The following is a 21037-nucleotide window of genomic DNA, read 5'->3' as shown; positions in this document are numbered from 1 at the left end:
TTCTAAAAAGCTTTGATGAGACAAATACGAATTTATTCACTATGAAATATTAGATAAACAATTATTGATTAACGAGAAATTATGAGTTTTGAGTTTCATTTAAGAGATAGATTCTGAAGTCTTAAAATGTGTTTTAGCTGGTTCTAAATCACCATCAACCAATTCAACCAATTTGGTCCATTGATCGAAGTGGGAGGAGTGCCTTGATGTTTAGGATTAAGGATCTGTAGGTGATAGGGGTAAATGTATATTATGTAAATAACTTTTCCTTTCCTATAGGTTATAAGGTGTTCCCATCACATGTCCGGCGCTAGAATTATTCATCCCTCCTGTGTGGGCAGACCGGTACGGAAGTAACATGTGAAAGTTGGTGTTATGGGCCCCACCAATGACTGCATGTGTGAATGAGCTAGCGTGATGGTGGGTCTGTGACGCAGGGAGGATATCGGCACGGGTTGTTTTCCCATTGTCAGGGGTTTCCGCGCTGGATCAGTTTTTCTGGTAGCAAGATGATGGTTCTTATTGTTTTGGTTTGGTGATTATTGCTTGTAAATTGCTTATTGATCAGTGATTGTTATTGGTTTATGTATTAACACTCTATGTTGAGTCACGTCGAGTTCTATGTTGTTTGATGGCTTCTGGGATGTAGGAAGTCGGAAGTTTGTAACGGTTCCATAGTAGAACAGAGGTAAGGGTGAGGTGTCGCCACTAGTGGCACAAGACATATATTGTTTCAAACCAGATTGGACACCATTGAAGAGTTCACCAGGTTTTAGCAATCAAAGGGGCTCATGCAATCTTCTGGTCAACGGGACGAAGTAAGGGCACCCCAGAACCAAGGGTAGGTGACATGTTCTTGCAGTTAAGCTCTAATGCCCCGCCCGGTTAGCTATATTCGCCTCGCTGGGTGGGGACGCTGTCAGTCACAATAGTGTGCTGCTGTCCCAAGAAAAGGGGAAAACAAATTGTCAAGCACAAAAGGCTACTATGCAAAAAGAACATTTGGCACGTCCAGTGTTCAACAAAAATTTAAATTTAACGGAGCAGGTCATTTTCCACCGCTGGGGCTGCTCAGGGTGAGCAGTGTGAACCACCCCCACCCCCTATCTGGGAGTATTCTAGGATGGGGGGGAAGTAGGACTTAGTCAATCCTTAGTGTTAGGCACCTTATTTCAGACAGTGCGCACTGTATTAAATCAGACAGAATCTCTAGCTGGTATGCCTAGGAGGTTCCACCACTGAGGGAGGTGAGTGGGCTAAATTCCCATAAGGAATAAGGGATGCTTGGCAAGGGCAGGATGGCACCCTTGCTCATTGTCACATACTTCTAGTTATAAACATTCCTGTGCGTCATGATTTAGAAGGCAAAGGGACTGTTCAAATGTTAAGGGTTGGGGGAGTGGTCACCTAGCAAGTGGACTGCTGTCCCATAGATGAGGGACACAAGTGTCCAGGCACACACGGTGCTAAAAGTACGGCAGCGAGGTAAGATCAGCAAATAGATGGGGCAATGTGAGCCACAGTGTCTGAAACCATCCCGCCCAGAGTTCGCCAGGGCTGTGTCATGTGATGCAGTGGAACTTTCCCGCATGGGGTGAAAAGTCTTGGCACAAATTCATAGGCCAAAAAGGGCCTGTTGTTTAATCAGACACTAGCTGGTCCAGGTTAACGTCAAGGGCTATTGTGATATAGATGGGGTTAATCTATCAACAGTAGGGATGGATCTCTTTCTTCTAGACTTCTAGGCGCTAGAGATGAGAGGTTGCATGTAAGACCATAGCTGTTTGGTGGGGGGCTCTGGCTGCGACGGTGGCCACCTGCAGAGCTGTGGCGGAGTTACAGGGCGATCTGGAAGCAGGGCGTTACAGAAAGGTACCTCTGTACGGCACAATAGGGGGTGCCAGAGCCAAACCCTAGGAGCCTCATGTGAGGTTCATGGAAAACTGTGTCGGCGCCTCGTTTGTCCTTCAGGCGGTTGTGCGCCTGAACAACTGGGGGTTTGCTATGCTAGGCGCTGCCTTGAAAGGGACGTGAGTAATATGGGACCAAGTGTCACAAGATCTGGGAAGAGGATCACCAGTAAGGGCAGCACAGGTGGGGTTCGCCCCAGTGCTGCCTGGCTCATCAGGCGGGCAGGCGGCTCAGTTGGTTGCCTGCCCTTGGATCGCTCGTAAGATAACCCACCTATTACATAACGGTGTATGTAATAAACCTGCAGCAACTTTACCCAAACAAAAACAAATGTGTTGTGTATTTATTTATTTGCATATATGTTCTGTTGGAGGGGTAGGAAAGAATGCCAATGGTGATACTATGGGCTTTGGTCTAAAGTACCGCAGACCAGTTAATCTGAAGCCACGCCTTTGCTCGCCACCGCGCCATTACACAACTTGCTACCCTGTGTGACGTAAGGACTGCCGGACACCCATACATTCCTTTGGCTTACTGCCTTCTATTACTGCCCCATTTGCAAGCATTGGTAGTACTGGTAGCCACTTAGCCAAAGCAGTGTACCCACACCCTCCCACAGCTCATTGTTGCACCGAACTACAATAAGTCATGGGGAAAAGGAAAGCAGCGGAGGGCACGGGATGCGGGCAGCTGGAAAGGGGGGAAAAGCCAAGACATCGGGAAAACATGCAGGTAGCAACTGTATTGTAGATCGCATCGACTGCCTGCTGGAAGAATGCATAGACATCTTAGATACTGTACCACCCATTCCCCCACACTCTGCGACATGCACTGTGACCAGCCAGATCCCCCACAGCATCACGAGCCCAAGAAGCTTCCCGGTCATTCCGGAGATGTTCAGAAGACCCAACAACAAGAGTGCTCCCCCCAGTGAAAAGAGTCGCAACACACACACTGTGAGAGTCCATGCTCCCCTCACTGACATCCACTGACTGCTGCAAAGAGTAAGGGTCGCGGCTCTGGTCCCACTTTGAGATGAGAGGGGTGCTGCCCTTCGCAACGCAGTGACCCAAAGAGGGCCATCGCCTCATCTGTGCTGCCAGTGATCTCCCTATGCCAGGGGAGAATCGAGCAGAAGTCTAAGGGTCATTGCCCTGTATGTGCTGTGATGACCCCCTGTATTCCACGACGGGTGGTGTGGTCCAGGAAGGGGGTTGTTGCCCTGCATGTGCTGCGATGACCCCTTGTATTCCAGGACGGGTGGTGTGGTCCAGGAAGAGGGTCGTTGACCTGTATGTGCTGTGATGACCCCTTGTATTCCAGGACAGGTGGTGTGGTCCAGGAAGGGGGTCATTGACCTGTATGTCCTGTGATGACCCCCTGTATTCCAGGACAGGTGGTGTGGTCCAGGAAGAGGGTCGTTGACCTGTATGTGCTGTGATGACCTCCTGTGTTCCAGGACGGGTAGTGTGGTCCAGGAAGGGGGTTGTTGACCTGTATGTGCTGTGATGACTCCTTGTATTCCAGGACGGGTGGTGTGGTCCAGGAAGAGGGTCGTTGACCTGTATGTGCTGTGATGACCTCCTGTGTTCCAGGACGAGTAGTGTGGTCCAGGAAGGGGGTTGTTGACCTGTATGTGCTGTGATGACTCCTTGTATTCCAGGACGGGTGGTGTGGTCCAGGAAGGGGGTTGTTGCCCTGCATGTGCTGCGATGACCCCTTGTATTCCAGGACGGGTGGTGTGGTCCAGGAAGGGGGTCATTGACCTGTATGTGCTGCGATGACCCCTTGTATTCCAGGACGGGTGGTGTGGTCCAGGATGAGGGTTGTTGCCCTGCATGTGCTGTGATGACCCCCTGTATTCCAGGACGGGTGGGGTGATCCAGGAAGAGGGTCGTTGACCTGTCTGTGCTGTGCTGACTCCTTGTATTTCCAGCGGTACAAAAGGGGGTGGTGATGGACGGAGCATCAGAACCAATCAAACACTCACACCCAGTCAAGAGATCTGGGTTTGATCCATCACCGTTCTTTAGCCCACTCTGCCACCCCAGTTCAGACATGGCCATATGCAAATCAGTCTGACCCTGTGCCTCATGGGAACAGTCCAGCCCGAACTGCCAAGCCATGCCTTCCCTGGACTGGAAACAAGCTTCCTAGGACCGGTTTCTGGCATTTCAGCCGTCTTCAGCCAGGCTTGCTTGAATCCAGTGGCAAAGTGAGCAAGGGACTCACGTCTGAGCATACCCTGCCAACTTATGGCGAACAAAGCGGTACAAAAGGGGGTGGTGATGGACGGAGCATCAGAACCAATCAAACACTCACACCCAGTCAAGAGATCTGGGTTTGATCCATCACCGTTCTTTAGCCCACTCTGCCACCCCAGTTCAGACATGGCCATATGCAAATCAGTCTGACCCTGTGCCTCATGGGAACAGTCCAGCCCGAACTGCCAAGCCATGCCTTCCCTGGACTGGAAACAAGCTTCCTAGGACCGGTTTCTGGCATTTCAGCCGTCTTCAGCCAGGCTTGCTTGAATCCAGTGGCAAAGTGAGCAAGGGACTCACGTCTGAGCATACCCTGCCAACTTATGGCGAACAAAGCGGTACAAAAGGGGGTGGTGATGGACGGAGCATCAGAACCAATCAAACACTCACACCCAGTCAAGAGATCTGGGTTTGATCCATCACCGTTCTTTAGCCCACTCTGCCACCCCAGTTCAGACATGGCCATATGCAAATCAGTCTGACCCTGTGCCTCATGGGAACAGTCCAGCCCGAACTGCCAAGCCATGCCGTCCCTGGACTGGAAACAAGCTTCCTAGGACCGGTTTCTGGCATTTCAGCCGTCTTCAGCCAGGCTTGCTTGAATCCAGTGGCAAAGTGAGCAAGGGACTCACGTCTGAGCATACCCTGCCAACTTATGGCGAACAAAGCGGTACAAAAGGGGGTGGTGATGGACGGAGCATCAGAACCAATCAAACACTCACACCCAGTCAAGAGATCTGGGTTTGATCCATCACCGTTCTTTAGCCCACTCTGCCACCCCAGTTCAGACATGGCCATATGCAAATCAGTCTGACCCTGTGCCTCATGGGAACAGTCCAGCCCGAACTGCCAAGCCATGCCTTCCCTGGACTGGAAACAAGCTTCCTAGGACCGGTTTCTGGCATTTCAGCCGTCTTCAGCCAGGCTTGCTTGAATCCAGTGGCAAAGTGAGCAAGGGACTCACGTCTGAGCATACCCTGCCAACTTATGGCGAACAAAGCGGTACAAAAGGGGGTGGTGATGGACGGAGCATCAGAACCAATCAAACACTCACACACAGTCAAGAGATCTGGGTTTGATCCATCACCGTTCTTTAGCCCACTCTGCCAACCCAGTTCAGACTGAAGACGGCTGAAATGCCAGAAACCGGTCCTAGGAAGCTTGTTTCCGGTCCAGGAAAGACATGGCTTGGCAGTTCGGGCTGGACTGTTCCCATGAGGCACAGGGTCAGACTGATTTGCATATGGCCATGTCTGAACTGCGGTGGCAGAGTGGGCTAAAGAACGGTGATGGATTAAACCCAGATCAGTTGACTGGGGGTGAGTGCTTGCAATGTTCAACACTCCGTCCATCATTTCCTTTTGTTTTTCCTTGTATTTCCAGGACGGGTGGTGTGGTCCAGGATTGGGGTTGTTGCTCTAGGACATCCTGTGGCTGGAACTGCACAGTTACAGCTGAGTTGGAGCAATATTTTATATGCCTGAGTCTGGCAGCGCCTGAGTCTGGGAGCACCAAGACCTGCCTCCCAATGGAGAAAAAGACTCACTGCAGGACCGGAGGAGCACTGTGGAAGTTTGATGCTTCAAGAGCAGCTTCCAGACTTGTTGCCCCTGCTATAGTGGGCAGGACTGACCACTGGACCATCAGACCCTGAAAGAAATGGCTTTGACTTACGTACTCCAGCGCGTGGACATGTTCATTTCTGCCGAAGCCATTGTAGAACTTTTAAGACTCCTATGGAGGCTGAGCGTGGATATTGCCACACATGAATGGGGAATAACCACCATCCTTAGAAGGGGAAGTTGAACTTGAAGCTGACCCAGGTAACTGCAGCATGCCTACCCTAAGAAGAGTGTGTATATTTTTTAATAGTGTGTTGTATTGTACGTTGTGTTTATAGATACACCATCCTTTTACATAAAAGCAAGTATTTGACTAGGATATCATTTATTTGGGTTGCTTGATAATTTTTGAGTCCACTTACCTCTTCCCCAAGAAGCCTTGGACTGCTCCACCCAGTCTACCCCTGAGAGCAGGGCCGGCTTTAGCACTGGTGGCACCTTGTGCCATCCTGTTTGTTGGCGCCCCTGAACGACCTCCTCTGCCACGGATTCCCTCACTATCACCCTTGCCTCTCAAGTCTCCATCGGCACTCTCCCGCTCGGATGCATTTAATAAGGTTTATAGCGCCACTCATACCAGTGTAGGGTGTCAGAGCACTTTACCTCAAACACAAATACAGAGACAGTCAATCATAGGTGTGTAAATCAGTGTATAGGAATGTTACATGAGCCAGAGGACTACAAGGTGTAGGAGACACATGCCATCCATACTGATAGATAGTATGGATTAAAAGTACTTGGGGGCATATCAACAAGAACCGGCGATAATTATCTCTAAGCGCACTTAGCGCTAGGATAATTATCGCCGGCTAGCGTGAATTTTTATCGCTGAGATAGCGTGCTATTAGCAACGCTTATCTCAATAGCGATAAAAATCCTCACGCTAACAGGCTAACGTGAGATTATCGCTGGAAACCCAGCGATAATCTCACGTTACCTTGTTGATAGGGACAGGCAAACTTAGCCATGATATCCTCCTTCCATAGGATATCATGGCTAAGTCAGAAAAATACCAGACGTAAAAAAGCAGCGTTAACCGAGGTTAGCGCTGCTTTTTTTGTCTCTAACAGGGTTAGCGACATTCTTGATAATAGGAGAAATGTCGCTTAGCGACATTTCTCCTATTATTTTACTCTGGAACGCCCCCTTTGCATCTCATTAGAGATGCAAGGGGAAGCATAGAGTAAAATGGTGCTAACATGCAAATTTGCATGTTAGCACCCTGTTGTTGATAGGGCGCTAGTTTTATCTCTCCTTTTTTGGCTTTTAAAGCCAAAAAAGCAGAGATAAAGCCCTTGTTGATATGCCCCCTGGTCTGGAGAAGCACCACCTCAGAATTTAAAAACATACCACCATGGTTGGGTTTATACTTGATATTAAGAATTGGTGTTTTTTTTGCCAAAATGTACCCTTTTAAAAAAAAATTAACAATAAAAGACTGGGGGGGAAATCGTACCGCTCTAATCTCTACCTTGCAGTTTGCATGCAGCTCTTTGATGACATGTATTAGCTCAGTTTTCTATATTAGGATTTCAACATATACACTGCAAGTAACACAAGGATCTCTCTGACACAAGCACTGACCTTGTTTCATTATATATACTTCGTGATCTGCATGGGACACATTCTTTGCAGCAGGCACATTAACCCTCTGCGCTACTTTATGATGAGTCAAAACTTACATTAGACAAACCTCCAATCTCACTCCACGAAGAACAATAATCACTGGAGTTATCTTGACATTTTTATTGTTGTACGGAAATTGCTGGATGCGAGGAACGCTGCAGCAGGTGCTTTTAAAACTTTAGAGTTTAGGGTGGGAAGGGTATTTGGGTGGTAAGGTTTTTTTTTAGGGTTTAGGATATTTGGGTGGCAAGGCTATGGGTATGGGTACTTGGGTGGTAAGGGTATTTTTAGGGTGGGTAAGAGTATCTAGGTGGCAAGGGCGTTGTTTGGGTTTATGGTGGATAGGGGTATTGGGTGGCAAGGGTATATTTAGGGTTGGTTGAGTTTAGGGTTGTATACATACACACACACACATACACACACAGATATATATAAAGGTTTTATACGTACCTGTAAAATACGTACATTTTCGTTGTAAAGGCATGCATGTGGTAAAAATGTGCGTGGTGATAGCATGCCTTGGAAAGGCATGCATGGTAATGGCATGCATAGTAATGGCATGCATGGTAATGGCATGCATGGTAATGGCATGCATAGTAATGGCATGCATAGTAATGGCATTCATAGTAATGGCATGCATGGTAATGGCATGCATAGAATTGGCATGCATAGTATGGCATGCGTGGTAATGGCATGCATAGTAATGGCATGCAGGGTAATGGCATGCGTGGCAATGGCATGCATAGTAATGGCATGCATAGTAATGGCATGCATAGTAATGGCATGCGTGGAATGGCATGCATAGTAATGGCATGCGTGGTAATGGCATGCGTGGTAATGGCATGCGTGGTAATGGCATGCATGGTAATGGCATGCATAGTAATGGCATGCGTGGTAATGGCATGCATGGTAATGGCATGCATAGTAATGGCATGCATAGTAATGGCATGCATGGTAATGGCATGCGTGGTTCCGTTCATTCATCCCGTTTGAGTTCTCGGCCTGAATGACTTCAGTCTAAGGTAACAAGAGGGGTCTGAAATGCTTATCCTGAATACCATGGATACTGGGCACAAAGTTCTTACCATGGCATAGTACCCGTCAGTCGCCAGGACAATGACATCGATAGGAGAGGTGTGATTTGTCACGCAGATCCCACCCACCCTTTTGGGGTCTGTTTTCACTGAAATTAAAGAGCAGCACATAAGTCTAGCAACAGACAAAGATGAATACAATATATGTAACATGCCATCCTCAGCCTTCCTCTCTGCATGGGCACAACTGTATTGTTAGACTGTTTTTTTCACACAGCAGTTGAGCATAAGTATGGAGTGGTAAGTCACGAGAACATTGTGACCATGCGAATTGTGTATGAGAAAGGAAGTATTAATAATTCAGCGATCTGTAACAGGACACTGACTCCAGGGAGGAAGTGGGTGCATGTGAATCTACAGTTACAAATAGATACTTACAGGGTAAGTGGCATTTTCCATTTTTAGTGGCTGTAGATGCACATGCTCTACACAGACTGTAAAGCAGTACTCCCAAAATGGTGGCCATTGGATGATGGAGATGTCTGGAATAAAGTCCTTTCCTTTAGACTGTAGAACCAACTTTATCCTGTTGACACCAGACTATCAACGCAGCAATGCTCTATAAAGGGGTGTGTGACCATAAAGATGCTTTCCAGATGTGCGCTATGGGAACCGTGCATAAAAAGGCCATGGCTGCCCCCTTCTTCCTAGTCCAGTGTGGTCTACAGGGTGTAGAGAGCAGTCTTGTTGCTTTATGGCAGCATCTTTTAATACACTTAACAATCCATTTAGCAAAGCCAGCTTATAAAATCAGTTCACCTTTACAAGGTTTAGCAACAGAGACAAGAAGCGACAGAGTTTTATGAAAAGGTAAATGTCGTACATTAAAGCTCGCTTTACATCCAAGACGTTAGGAGCTCGCTCCGCTGCCGAATCTAGCGGAGGTAAAAAGACTGGTAGCACAACTGTTTGATTGAGATGGAAGAGAGAGACCATCTTAGGAAGGAACTTATGGTTGGTTCTTAGGACAACGGTATCTGCATGAACCTCTCTGAAGGGCCCTTGTAAAATGGGGCCATTATTCACTCATGCATCTGAGTGAGGTAATAGATATGAGGAAAGCCACCTTCCAAGAGGGCAACTGCGAAGAGCAGGAGTGCAGGGGCTTGAACGGCAGACTAGCAAGCCTTGCGAGGACTACATTGAGATTCCAGAGAGGGACGGGTGGAACCCTGGGGGGAATAACCAGTTTAAACTCTTCCATGAAGGATTTAAGAACAAGAATTCTAATAAGTGAAACATGTAGTCTATATAGCTCAGATGCTGCAATAGCCACTGATTGTTGTAAGTAAAACAAATAGAAGACAATGCCCTGGACCTCCTGTTTAAGGGGGTCATCATTTTTAGAATTGCAGTAGTAGAATAATGTATTTCACTTCACAGCATTACAGACCCTAGTAGTGAACCTGCAGATTTCTTTGTGGATGTCCATGCATTCTTGTGGTGGACTTAAATAACCGAACTCGAAGACCTCAGGTGCTAAATTGAATTGCCTGGCTGCCCGCTTTTACCCTGCTTTTGAGTGAGAAAGACTGTCTGTTGGGGAGCTTTTCATGAAAAGTAAGAGACATCTCAAGTAGAGCTGCGAGCCATGGTTGTTAGGCCCATGTATGAGCCACCGGGGGAGGGGGGGATGTTTACCATAGTATCTGTATCCATTATGGTAGAAGTGAGAGAGGAGGAAAAGCATAGGCAGATATCCATGACCATTTTATCCACTGTGCATTGTCGATGGACCGTGGAAGGGGCAAAGTTTTGGCATTTTATTTATTCATGAGAGGCGAATAGATCTATTTGTAGAAACCCTCAAAGTTGGTAAGTAGTAGACTCGAGGGTGGCGCTCCCAGTTTGTTGAGTGTGTTGATGCATCCTGCAGACCAAGTCCGCTATGCCATTGCCCACTCATGGCATGTACCCTGCAAGGAGGTGAATGTGACGGTGAATCGCCAATGCCAAACATTTTGCACCAGTGCTAAAAGGTGTGGTGAGCGAGATCCACCCAGGTTCACCACTGCAGAGAGCAATTAATCCTGTCCTTATCAACACTAGATTCTGTAGGTGACTCTTTGTGCTCAGAGGCATACCCGCAATGGATGCATGTGCAATTTGGCTTGGGGAACTATGGCAACACAGGAAGCCATCGTCCTAAGAGGAGCATCACTATTCTTACTGGAAGTCGACGATTTTGAATGAAAAAGCAGTTATGCTGATAGGCTAGCACTCTTTGGTGGATGCCCTGACGGTGATGGCATTGAGAATTGACCCTAGTACGGCTGATGGTGAGACTTGGAGGCATTTATTGCAGATCCCAAGCTATGAAACGGGGAGAAAGCAACTTGAGTGTGTACACTGTGGTCTGCCCATACTCTTGATCAGCCAATCATCTAGATAGGGAAAGACATGCATGTCCCCATTTCTGAGGTGGGAGGCTATGGCTGCTAGACATTGTGTGAACATCCTTGGGCTGTGGTTACCCCGAAGGAAGAGGCTTGAATTGGTTGTTTTGACCACTTAATGTGAAGGGGAGGTAGCGCCGGTGGGCAGTATGAATAGGTATGTGGAAGGAGTTTGCCTTCAGATCTAGAGTGGTCATTAAGTCGCCTTGAAGTAGCAGTAGAATAACACTGACATAAATATGTTCAGAGGATGTATTTGTTGAGGGCCTGAGGCCGAGGATTGGTTTGAGAGCCAACCTTTTTTGTGAATATTGAGGATAGGAAGTTTACTCCCCCCACCCCCACACATTTTAAGGGTACTGACTCTATAGCCACTTTGAGGAGAAGTGAGTGTACTTCATCTTGGAGAAGACAGAAGTATTCTGAGCTTTGGGTGTGTGAACAGGGAGGAATGTTTGGTAGGGCTCAGAGAAGCTCTAAGCAATACCCCTGTATATAATCCCTAGAACCAAATGGTATGAGGTGATTTCCTTACAACCAGCAAGATAATCCTGCAACCTCCTTTCACCTCTCTGCCCCCCAATGCTAGAGACATGAGACCAGTGTTTTGAGGTGGAGGCTCCCCTGGTGGGAGTACCTCTACCTCAGCCCTGTTGTAATTATTACCCTGATAGGACACTTGTGTGTAACCCCTGCCTCCCTGTTGGTGGTAGGACTGCTGCAGCCTTTGACATGACTGGAGCTGTTCAGGAGAAGTGGTTTATGCTTCCAGTCTATAGCGCAGTCTATGAAAAGAGCCCCTAATAAATGGCTTCTGAAGTGCACCTATAGATTTTGCTATTTGTGTCTTTAAAAAGAATTCTACCATGTCATCTACCTGAAGGCTGAAGAGATGTTTGCCATCAAAAGGTAAATTGATAAAGGGTTACTGTACCGCTGGCATAAAGCCCGAGACGCGTAGCCATGAGAGACTAAGGTGGAAAATGTAGGTGATTACTCCTCTAGCTGCTGAGGACGCCGCATCCAGGGCATATCTTATGATGGCAAAGGAGAGGATTTTGCACTCTGATACAATTTCCCCCATCCTAAACTGCTCAGGGATGTGCTGTAAAATGCACTCCATTTCCTACCACTGTGCTCAATCACACTGTGAGTGGAAGCGACAGAATAAGCAATACGCCAGTGGGTGGCTGCTCCTTCTGCCTCCCTCTTGCCTGAAGCATCCATCCTCTTACTATCGTTGTCAGGTGGTGGGGCATCACCTATTGCTCAGGCAGCAGAATGTTTATGAGCAGTGTGCATTACCAGGGATGGTGAAACATGTCATCCGCCATCATGAGGGTCTGAAGTAGAAGGTTCAAACCTTGTCTCCACTCACAGTAATCCCCCTGGTTTTAACAGGTTCCTTAACGGTGTCAGCATTAGACTTAACCATATCCTTTAACATATGCAGTTAATGTATTTAGTGTTGTGATCTAAAGAGGGTTTCAACAAGGAAATAGTGCATGTCCATCTTATGACATAATGCTCCCCTTTGGATGAACACATGGTAAGATGCTGTGTTGTCTGGGAAGAAGCCATGACTGGCTCTAGGTGTGGCTCGGACGGGCAATCTACATCAATCTTCCCATGGGTCCTTTGTGGGATGTGGATAGAATGAGGTTTTGTAGTCTTCTGGTGGAGCATATAGACAGAGGCTACCAGTGTCTGAAAAGGACCATCAAGTCCTTTGTGTAGGGTCTAGAGGAGGTGGGGTGGAGCCATATTAGGTGGAGGGGGAATGTAGAGGGGAGGACTAGTGGTGGCAGTCTTTAGGATTTTTAAACTGTGGTGTAGGTTCCGAGGAAATGTTTAGCCTAGGGGCATCCTTGACAGCTAGTCTCCTCTTCTGGGTCCGGGACTCTGCAGTGTTAGATTACTTAAAGAAATTTTACCCATACTGAGGTGGATGAACATATCTCTCTCATCCAGTTCCTCCTGAAGCTTTTCCAGGATTGGCCTCTAAGAGTCATCAGAGACCTCTAAAGAGGGTGGTCTGAGCACCAACACTATCTTTGGCACCAATGGAGGCTTAGCCTTTGAACAGTCTTTCAGATTTTCTGAGCCGAAGGGCGAAAAGGGGTCGAGGCTCTTGATAGAATCCAATTTCAGGTCAAATACCTTGACTCAGTGCTGACCGCAGTCTGAAGAATGCAGAGGCACGGTAGGCAGCAGTGTCTGGTGCATGGGCTGAAACACACCATGTGGCGCGTTTTAAGCTGGGGAATTAATTCCTCTTCAATCCAGTAAGCGCCACGGTGCTGCGTTGCAGAGTGTTGTAAAAAGGGGCGTGGCCTCGGATCACCTCTCTGCAACACAGCTCTGTAGCGCTTACTGGAGGTACCTGGTGAGCTAGTTGGCCCCCAGGGACCCTTAGGATTCAAGGGGACTTGCTCCAGATGTGCCCTGACTTACCCTCACTGGGTGAGTCCCTCAGACCTTGATGGTCGGCACCGCAGTCCTTTCTCTAAGTTCCAGTGACTTGCCGTTGCCAAGGCTTGTTGGGTTCATTCTGGTCGCCGACACGGCAGCACTCGACAGACTTCATGGGACAGCTCAAATCCAGCTCGTGGACTTCGTTGACACCTCCTGGACCTCGTGGCTGAAGTGTCAAGACACCCATCAACTCACCTGAAGCACTCAACATCTGTGGGCATTGGTCCATCCTGCCCTAGGTCACTGGCAAGTGACCCAGACTCCGTCCCCTCTGCTTTCAGATTCCTTCCATCCCAGATCCAGGCTTGGATCTCTGCGGACACTTCTCTTCACGGCAGCAGCAGTTCTTTGCAGGCTCCCATTGAAATCGGCGACGCGACCCGTCACCAAAAGACACCTATGCACCCGGCTTCCCTGGGTGAGGTAACTCGAGTACTCCGGTGCTCTCGAGGGTGCTAGCCCTAGAACTTCTTAAGTCCAAAAGGGTTTGGTCCTGACTCGATTAGAAGTGCCCCTAATCTTTAAATTTCCAACTGCGACATTGCCCATAGAAGATAACGGGAACCCGCGGTTGTGTTTACACACTGCATACAGTCCCCGTGGGTCCCCTGTGTCACTACCTTGGGTGGTTCCTTGAGGTCCCAGCGATTCTACAGGCTATAGGCCTAGTGTCTATTCCAGTCGTGGTTCTTATACCACTTTTTTGGTATATGGTTTGGTACGCTCCTAGGGCCCAAACGTGTATTTGTGCTATTACTGATAATTGCTGACTTGTAAACTAAGTACTTTGAACTCCAGTCTCATAAAGGGGTGTGTTTTATCTTAAATACATATATTTTGAATATATACCTGGTGTGGTTGTCTTTTCATTTGATCATTCAAGAGATTATAGACTGGTAAAACAAGCTGCTTTACATTCCTACAAGACTTAGCCTGAAGGCTGCTCTCTATAGCTACCACTAGGATAGCTTTCAATAAAGGTTGTCTTTAACCTATCACCATAAGGGGTTGTTTGGACTGATACAAGTTGCCCACTAGAACTAGTGGACAGCATAAATCAGGCCACCTTCTCACAGACTTAATCTCCCAAATTAAAACGGCCACAGGGCACGTTTACACAGTGGTGAAAGGAGAGGTTGGGGCCTGAGGTGACGTGTGCAAACATGCCCTGTGGTGCGTTTTAAGATGGGGAAATTATTTGCCTTCAATCCTGTGGCACCTGGGCGCAACTAGTCCACCAGGTGCTTCCAGTAAGTGCCACTGCGCTGCGTTGCAGAGAGGTGGTCCAGGCCGTGCCACTTTTTACACCTCTCTGCAACGCAGCTCTGTGGCGCTAATTGGAGATACCTAGTGGGCTAGTTGGACCCAAGGGACAATCAGGATTCAAGGGGACTTTAACCCCCAAATTCAAACGGCCACAGGGTGTGTTTGCACACATCAGCTCAGCCCACCCTCCCTTCACCAGTGTGCAAACGCACCCTGTGGCGCGTCTTAAGAGGTAGTTTTAATCCCCCTGCCCTATTAATTAATTATCATTTAAAAAACCTTTGAAATTCACTGAAAAATCCATAGGTTTCAGACATGTTATAGTTAGGAATTAGCATTTAAAAACCTTAAAAATTCACTGAAAAAACCATAGGTTTCAGGGCTGTTATAGTTAGCTGGACATTTCACTCATACAAAACCATTCCTCCATTATAGTTAGTTCTGCTAACTATAACTCGTGCACTCGCAATCCACTGCTGATTATGTCACATATTACATCATACATGACATCACTGATGACATCTCAAATGACATCACTGATGACATCACTGATGACATCATCCACGTGACAATCAGATACACCTCATCATACACTAGTATAACCTTTCATCACACACTGTAAAATACAAGGTACCATATTTGAATCCATTGACACACCAATACAAGTTTCTAAAAACCCACTCAGTGATTCCTAGATCTACACACACATCTAATCACTTACCTATAGATTCACTCATACATGCTGTCAATGATCAATAGAACACTATCAAATATACTTATACACCTATATCGACATTACACACCAGCACACATCCTATTCACTTATGCAATCATCCTACTCACTTATGCTAACAATGGATCATACTTACTTTTAGTCAGCTACACACTTATACAAACACAACTTCATTTATTCATATAGATAGTAACTCATACTTAGTGTGTTATAAAATCACTATTACAAGTATACAGTTATCCATACAGTCACTCATACAATCACTGAGTCTTATGAATACTTATTTATATACAACTGTCACATACACTGCCTTTTATTTTTCTAGTTTGTTGGACATGTACCATTGAAAGATATATTTACTTATCACCACACCCATTAAGATATTCACTCACCCAAACAACTATTATAACATGCAGTCTTAACCTCATATACCTACTGAATCAACTATTCACATATCTTTGGGCAGTCACACTCCCCCCACCGAACCACACACACATTCACTCTTCCATACAAATACTCAGTTAACTATCAATAACTAATATAGACTTTCACGTAGCTAGTAACCAACTGGTGCAGCAGTTTACACAACAACTGACAAAGTGATACAGATATTCACACAGTTTAGTCACTATCCAATATATTTAGTCAGACACTATAAATTAGTCAAGTAAACAGTCAATCACACTGCTACTAAATCCTCCATCCAGGTATTTATATATCCACTCATTCTTCAATGCAGACTGCTATATATATATAATACATATTTAAATAACGAACCAAACCACATAGTAACTTGTTGTACTAGGCTATCCCCCTCCACCATTATGTTTTATTTACTTCGCTCTACTACTCCTCCCAGAGTCTCTTTCAGGCGACTGACTGTCTCATTTTCTTTTTTTGTAAATGCCACTGCCAGTGTCTACTACTACCACCACAACAATGGCACCTCCATTCTCTTCGGAAACCCAACCTGCATCGTCATGCAGCCATCACCTGATCCACCCCTCTCCCGAACCCCAACCAATGTCCAAAATGAAATGTCCCAATAATCAAACGTCCAATTGTCCATGTTGTCTATAAAAACCCCAATGCCCGATTCCCACCCAGCAAAAGAACCTATAAAAAAGCAGCAATCTAAGTTCCATGGTATTTGACACATTCCCACATTCATGAGATTTTGATACTGAGATTTCATGAACCCGGGAATGAGTTAAAAGCCTGGGCATCCCCATGGTGCCTTCGTTGGTTCGGCGATGCGGCGAGCGCAAGGTAAGTGGTTTTATTTATTTTTTAATTTGATTTTCCCTATTCTGTTGTCAGTGACCACCCTCCCCACTGGTCTTACCTGCACCAGCCGCGTCTAGTACCAATATTTCCCCCTCGTGCTACCTGACTTTCTCATTCTGGGGCAGATTTACAAGCCCCATGCACCACATTTACGCCGCCGTTGCGTCACTTCTGTGACACAGCGGCAGCGTAAACCATGCGCCACGTTGCACCTTATTTACAACGTGATGCATCTAGGGAGATGCGTCACATTGTAAAGCCCTGTGCCACATGAAACCTGCGTTAGATTTCAAGTGCGCGTTCCACACAGGGTGGGCTTTCCGGTGCAAGAATGCCCCGTAAAGGTGACGCAGTGAAATCAACAAGATTTTTCGGAGTCACTTTTACGTCCATGCTACGTCAAAACCCTGCGCCTGCTTGAAGCAGGCGTAAGGAGTGACGCAGCATGTTAGGCATAGGGCGCCCCTGAGCATTGCTGGAGCTGCGTTGCGCTTGTGACAAGACTCCAGCAATGCGCCGCCCTTACGCCACAGGGTGCGACACGCATCACCCTATCCTTGCGCCACGGTGCGCAGCATTGTAAATGTGATGCATTCATGGTGGCGCAGGGAGGGAATTGCGTGTCGCCCTTTTTTTCTGGCGCATCCCTGCTGATTTGCAGAGATCCGCCAGAACTTGTAAATCTGCCCGTCTGTGTAAGGAAAGCTACCATAAGAATTGTGACCCTGCCAGACAGTAGGCTCAATACCCCTAAGTGCAGCGTGACTCTCTCATACTGTGTAAGGACTACCGCTGGTGAAAGTGTCTCTCATACTGTATGACCATTACCGCGTAGGGATGTGTAATCCTACAAGGCTGTAAGATAAATACTTCTAGGTGCAGCATGACTCTCTCTCATACTCTAGAAATATTACCGGCATAGCAAATATAGCCATGCCAGGCAGTGGGATTGTACCCTTAGGTGCAGATTAATTCTCTTGTACTGTGTGAGGCTTACCTTGGCAAGAAGGTTGGATGTGCCAATCTGTATGATAATTACCACTCCATGCAGCATGACTCTCAAACACTAAAAGGATTACCTCCATAGGAAGTATGACCCTTCCATGTGGTATGATATTTAACACTAGATGCAGTGAAATTTTCTCAAACTGTTCAAGGATTACCACTGTGGCCTTGCTGTACAGTATAGTAATTGCCCATAGGGTCTGCGTGACTGCCTTATGCCCTGTAAGGATTAACACCATGGGAAATGTGATCCTGCCAGGTGATATGATAATTACCACTTGGTGCAGGGTGATTCTCTCATCCTGTTTGAGGATTATCAATGTAGCAAGTAGGACCCAGCCAGACATCACGATAACTACCCCTAGGTGCAGCGTGACTCTCTCATACTCTGTAAGGATTACCACCATTGGAGGTGTGGCCCTGCTAGACTGTATGATAATTACAACTAGGTGCAGCGTGACTCTCTCATACTCTGTAAGGATTACCACCATTGGAGGTGTGGCCCTGCTAGACTGTATGATAATTACAACTAGGTGCAGTGTGACTCTCTCATACTCTGTAAGGGTTACCACCATTGGAGGTGTGGTCCTGCCAGACATCACAATAACTACCCTTAGGTGCAGTGTGACTCTCTCATACTCTGTAAGGATTACCACCATTGGAGGTGTGGCCCTGCCAGACATCACAATAACTACCCTTAGGTGCAGTGTGACTCTCTCATACTCTGTAAGGGTTACCACCATTGGAGGTGTGGCCCTGCTAGACTGTATGATAATTACCCCTAGGTGCAGCCTGGCTCTCTCATACTGTATAAGCATTACCCCCCAGGAAGTGAGACCTTGTAAGATTGTGTGAAAACGACCACCCGGTGCAGAGTGATTTTCTCAGACTGTGTAATGATTACTGCCATAGGAATTGTAGTCCTCCAAAGGGTATGGTAATATCCCCTAGGTGCAGCATGACTCTCTCATACTCTGTAAGGATTGGTGCCATAGGAAGTGTGACCCTCGAGGTGCAGGGTGACTGTGTCATACTGTGCAAGGATTACCGCTGTAGGAAGTGTGACCCTCTAGGTGCAGCATGACTGTCATACAGTGTAAGGATTACCGCTGTTGGAAGTGTGACCCTCTAGGTGCAACATTACTGTGTCATACTGTGTAAGGATTACCGGCGTAGGAAGTGTGGCCCTCTAGGTGCAGCGTGGCTGTGTCATACTGTGTAAGGATTACTGCTGTAGGAAGTGTGGCCCTCTATGTGCAGGGTTACTCTGTATGGATTACAGCTGTTGGAAGTGTGACCCTCTAGGTGAAGCCTGTGTTTTACTGTGTAAGGATTACCACTGTAGGATGTGTGGACCACTATGTGCTGCCTGGTTGTGTCATACTGTGCAAGGATAATCGTTGTAGGAAGTGTGACCCTCTAGGTGCAGCGTTACTGTGCCATAATGTGCAAGGATTACCGCTGTAGGAAGTATGGCCCTCTATGTGCAGGGTGACTCTGTCATATTCTGTATGGATTACAGCTGTTGGAAGGGTGACCCTCTAGGTGAAGCCTGGTTGTGTCTTACTGTGTAAGGATTACCACTGTAGGAAGTGTGGCCCTCTATGTGCAGCCTGGTTGTGTCATACTGTGCAAGGATAATCGTTGTAGGAAGAGTGACCCTCTAAGTGCAGCGTTACTGTGTCATACTGTGTAAGGATTACCATTGTAGGAAGTGAGGCCCTTTATGTGCAGGGTGACTCTGTCATACTCTGTATGGATTGCCGCTGTTGGAAGTGTGACCCTCTAGGTACAGCGTGCCTGTGTCATACTCTGTACGGATTACCGCTGTTGGAAGTGTGGCCCTCTAGGTGCAGCGTGCCTGTGTCATACTCTGTACGGATTACCGATGTTGGAAGTGTGGCCCTCTAGGTGCAGCGTGGCTGTGTCATACTGTGTAAGGATTACCGCTGTAGGAAGTGTGACCCTCTAGGTGCAGCACTCCTGTGTCATACTCTGTACAGATTACCACTGTTGGAAGTGTGACCCTCTTGGTGCAGCGTTACTGTGTCATACTTTGTAAGGATTACCGCTGTACGAAGTGAGGCTCTATATGTGCAGGGTGACTCTGTCATACTCTGTATGGATTACCGCTGTTGGAAGTGTGACCCTCTAGGTGCAGCCTGGCTCTGTCATACTGTGTAAAGATTACTGCTGTTGCAAGTGAGGCCCTCTATGTGCAGGGTGACTCTGTCATACTCTGTATGGATTACTGCTGTAGGAAGTGTGACCCTCTAGGTGCAGCATGACCGTGTCATACTCTGTACGTATTACCGCTGTTGGAAGTGTGACCCTCTAGGTGCAGCGTGGCTGTGTCATACTGTGTAATGATCACCACTCTAGGAAGTATTCCCTGCCAGACGGGATGATAACCACCTCTACCTGAAAGCTGACCCCATCATACTGTATCACAATACCTTCTCGAAGGACGGCCTTGACAGACTATATCAAAATTACCTGTGGGTGCAGGTTGATCCCTCCTCGGAGCAGTGGCTGAAGCCATTTGATCCTCAACAAATCCACAGGACTCTGTAAAGAGAAGAGTGTGAAGAAATGTGTTTTTATCTAATACAGACACAGGAAAGGGCATAGAAAGTGCTGATGCAGTTCTTCATGCTGCACACAGTAGAGGAGGCGGGGAGGTTCTAATGATCAGATACAACTTTGTTACTGCTGCAGTTTGTGTTAGATGGAGAGCTGCTGAGAGTCAAGATAACAGGCCAGCATCACCAACATCTATCTTTAGTGACGTATAAGAGGGAGGCTGGAGGGAGAGACAAAGAGAGGCAGAGAGAGAGACAGAGACAGAGAGAGAGGCAAAGAGAGAGAGAGAGAGATAGAGAGAGAGAGAGAGAGAGAGAGAGAGAGAGAGAGAGAGAGAGAGAGAGAGAGAGGGAGAGAGACAGAGAGACAAAGAGAGGCAGAGAGAGAGAGAGAGAAAGAAAAAAGTGATATTTGTGCATGGGAAGGTGCTGGGAAAAAGAGAAACAAAAGACACACAGTTGATGGACGGAATGCAGAACAAATCTAAACATTCACCCCAGTCAAGAGATCTGGATTAAATCCATCATTCTTTTGCTCACCATGCCACCCCAGTTTGCAGCTGGCCATATGCAAGTCAGTCTTGACCCTGTGCCTCATGGGAACAGTCCAACCGGAACTGCCAAGCAAGGTCCTCCCTGGACCAGAAACAAGCATTCTAGGACTGGTTTCGGGGTTTCATCCCTCATCAGCCTGTATCGCTTAAATCCAGTGGCACAATGAGCCCGGGACCCACGTCTGGGAATACTCGGCGCACTTTGGGCGATAAAGCAAAATA

The 21037-nt window shown here is 47.2% G+C and overlaps 1 protein-coding gene across 1 annotated transcript in view; it reads right to left on the bottom strand.

Moving 5' to 3' along the window:
- Positions 1-20235, bottom strand: part of LOC146863571 (uncharacterized) — a 112495-nt gene extending 92260 nt beyond the window's left edge. The window contains exon 1 of the mRNA XM_085643191.1: positions 20176-20235. Coding sequence (XP_085499317.1) covers positions 20176-20221 — 46 coding nt within the window. The 5' untranslated portion in view covers positions 20222-20235. The remainder of the gene's footprint in view (positions 1-20175) is intronic.
- Positions 20236-21037: the final 802 nt, after the last annotated feature.

Source organism: Triturus cristatus, chromosome 2_2, assembly GCF_964204655.1.
Source record: "Triturus cristatus chromosome 2_2, aTriCri1.1, whole genome shotgun sequence".
Taxonomy (NCBI): Eukaryota; Metazoa; Chordata; class Amphibia; order Caudata; family Salamandridae; genus Triturus; species Triturus cristatus.
The sequence above is the reverse complement of the archived record's forward strand: the minus strand, read 5'-3'. Positions and strand labels throughout refer to the sequence as shown.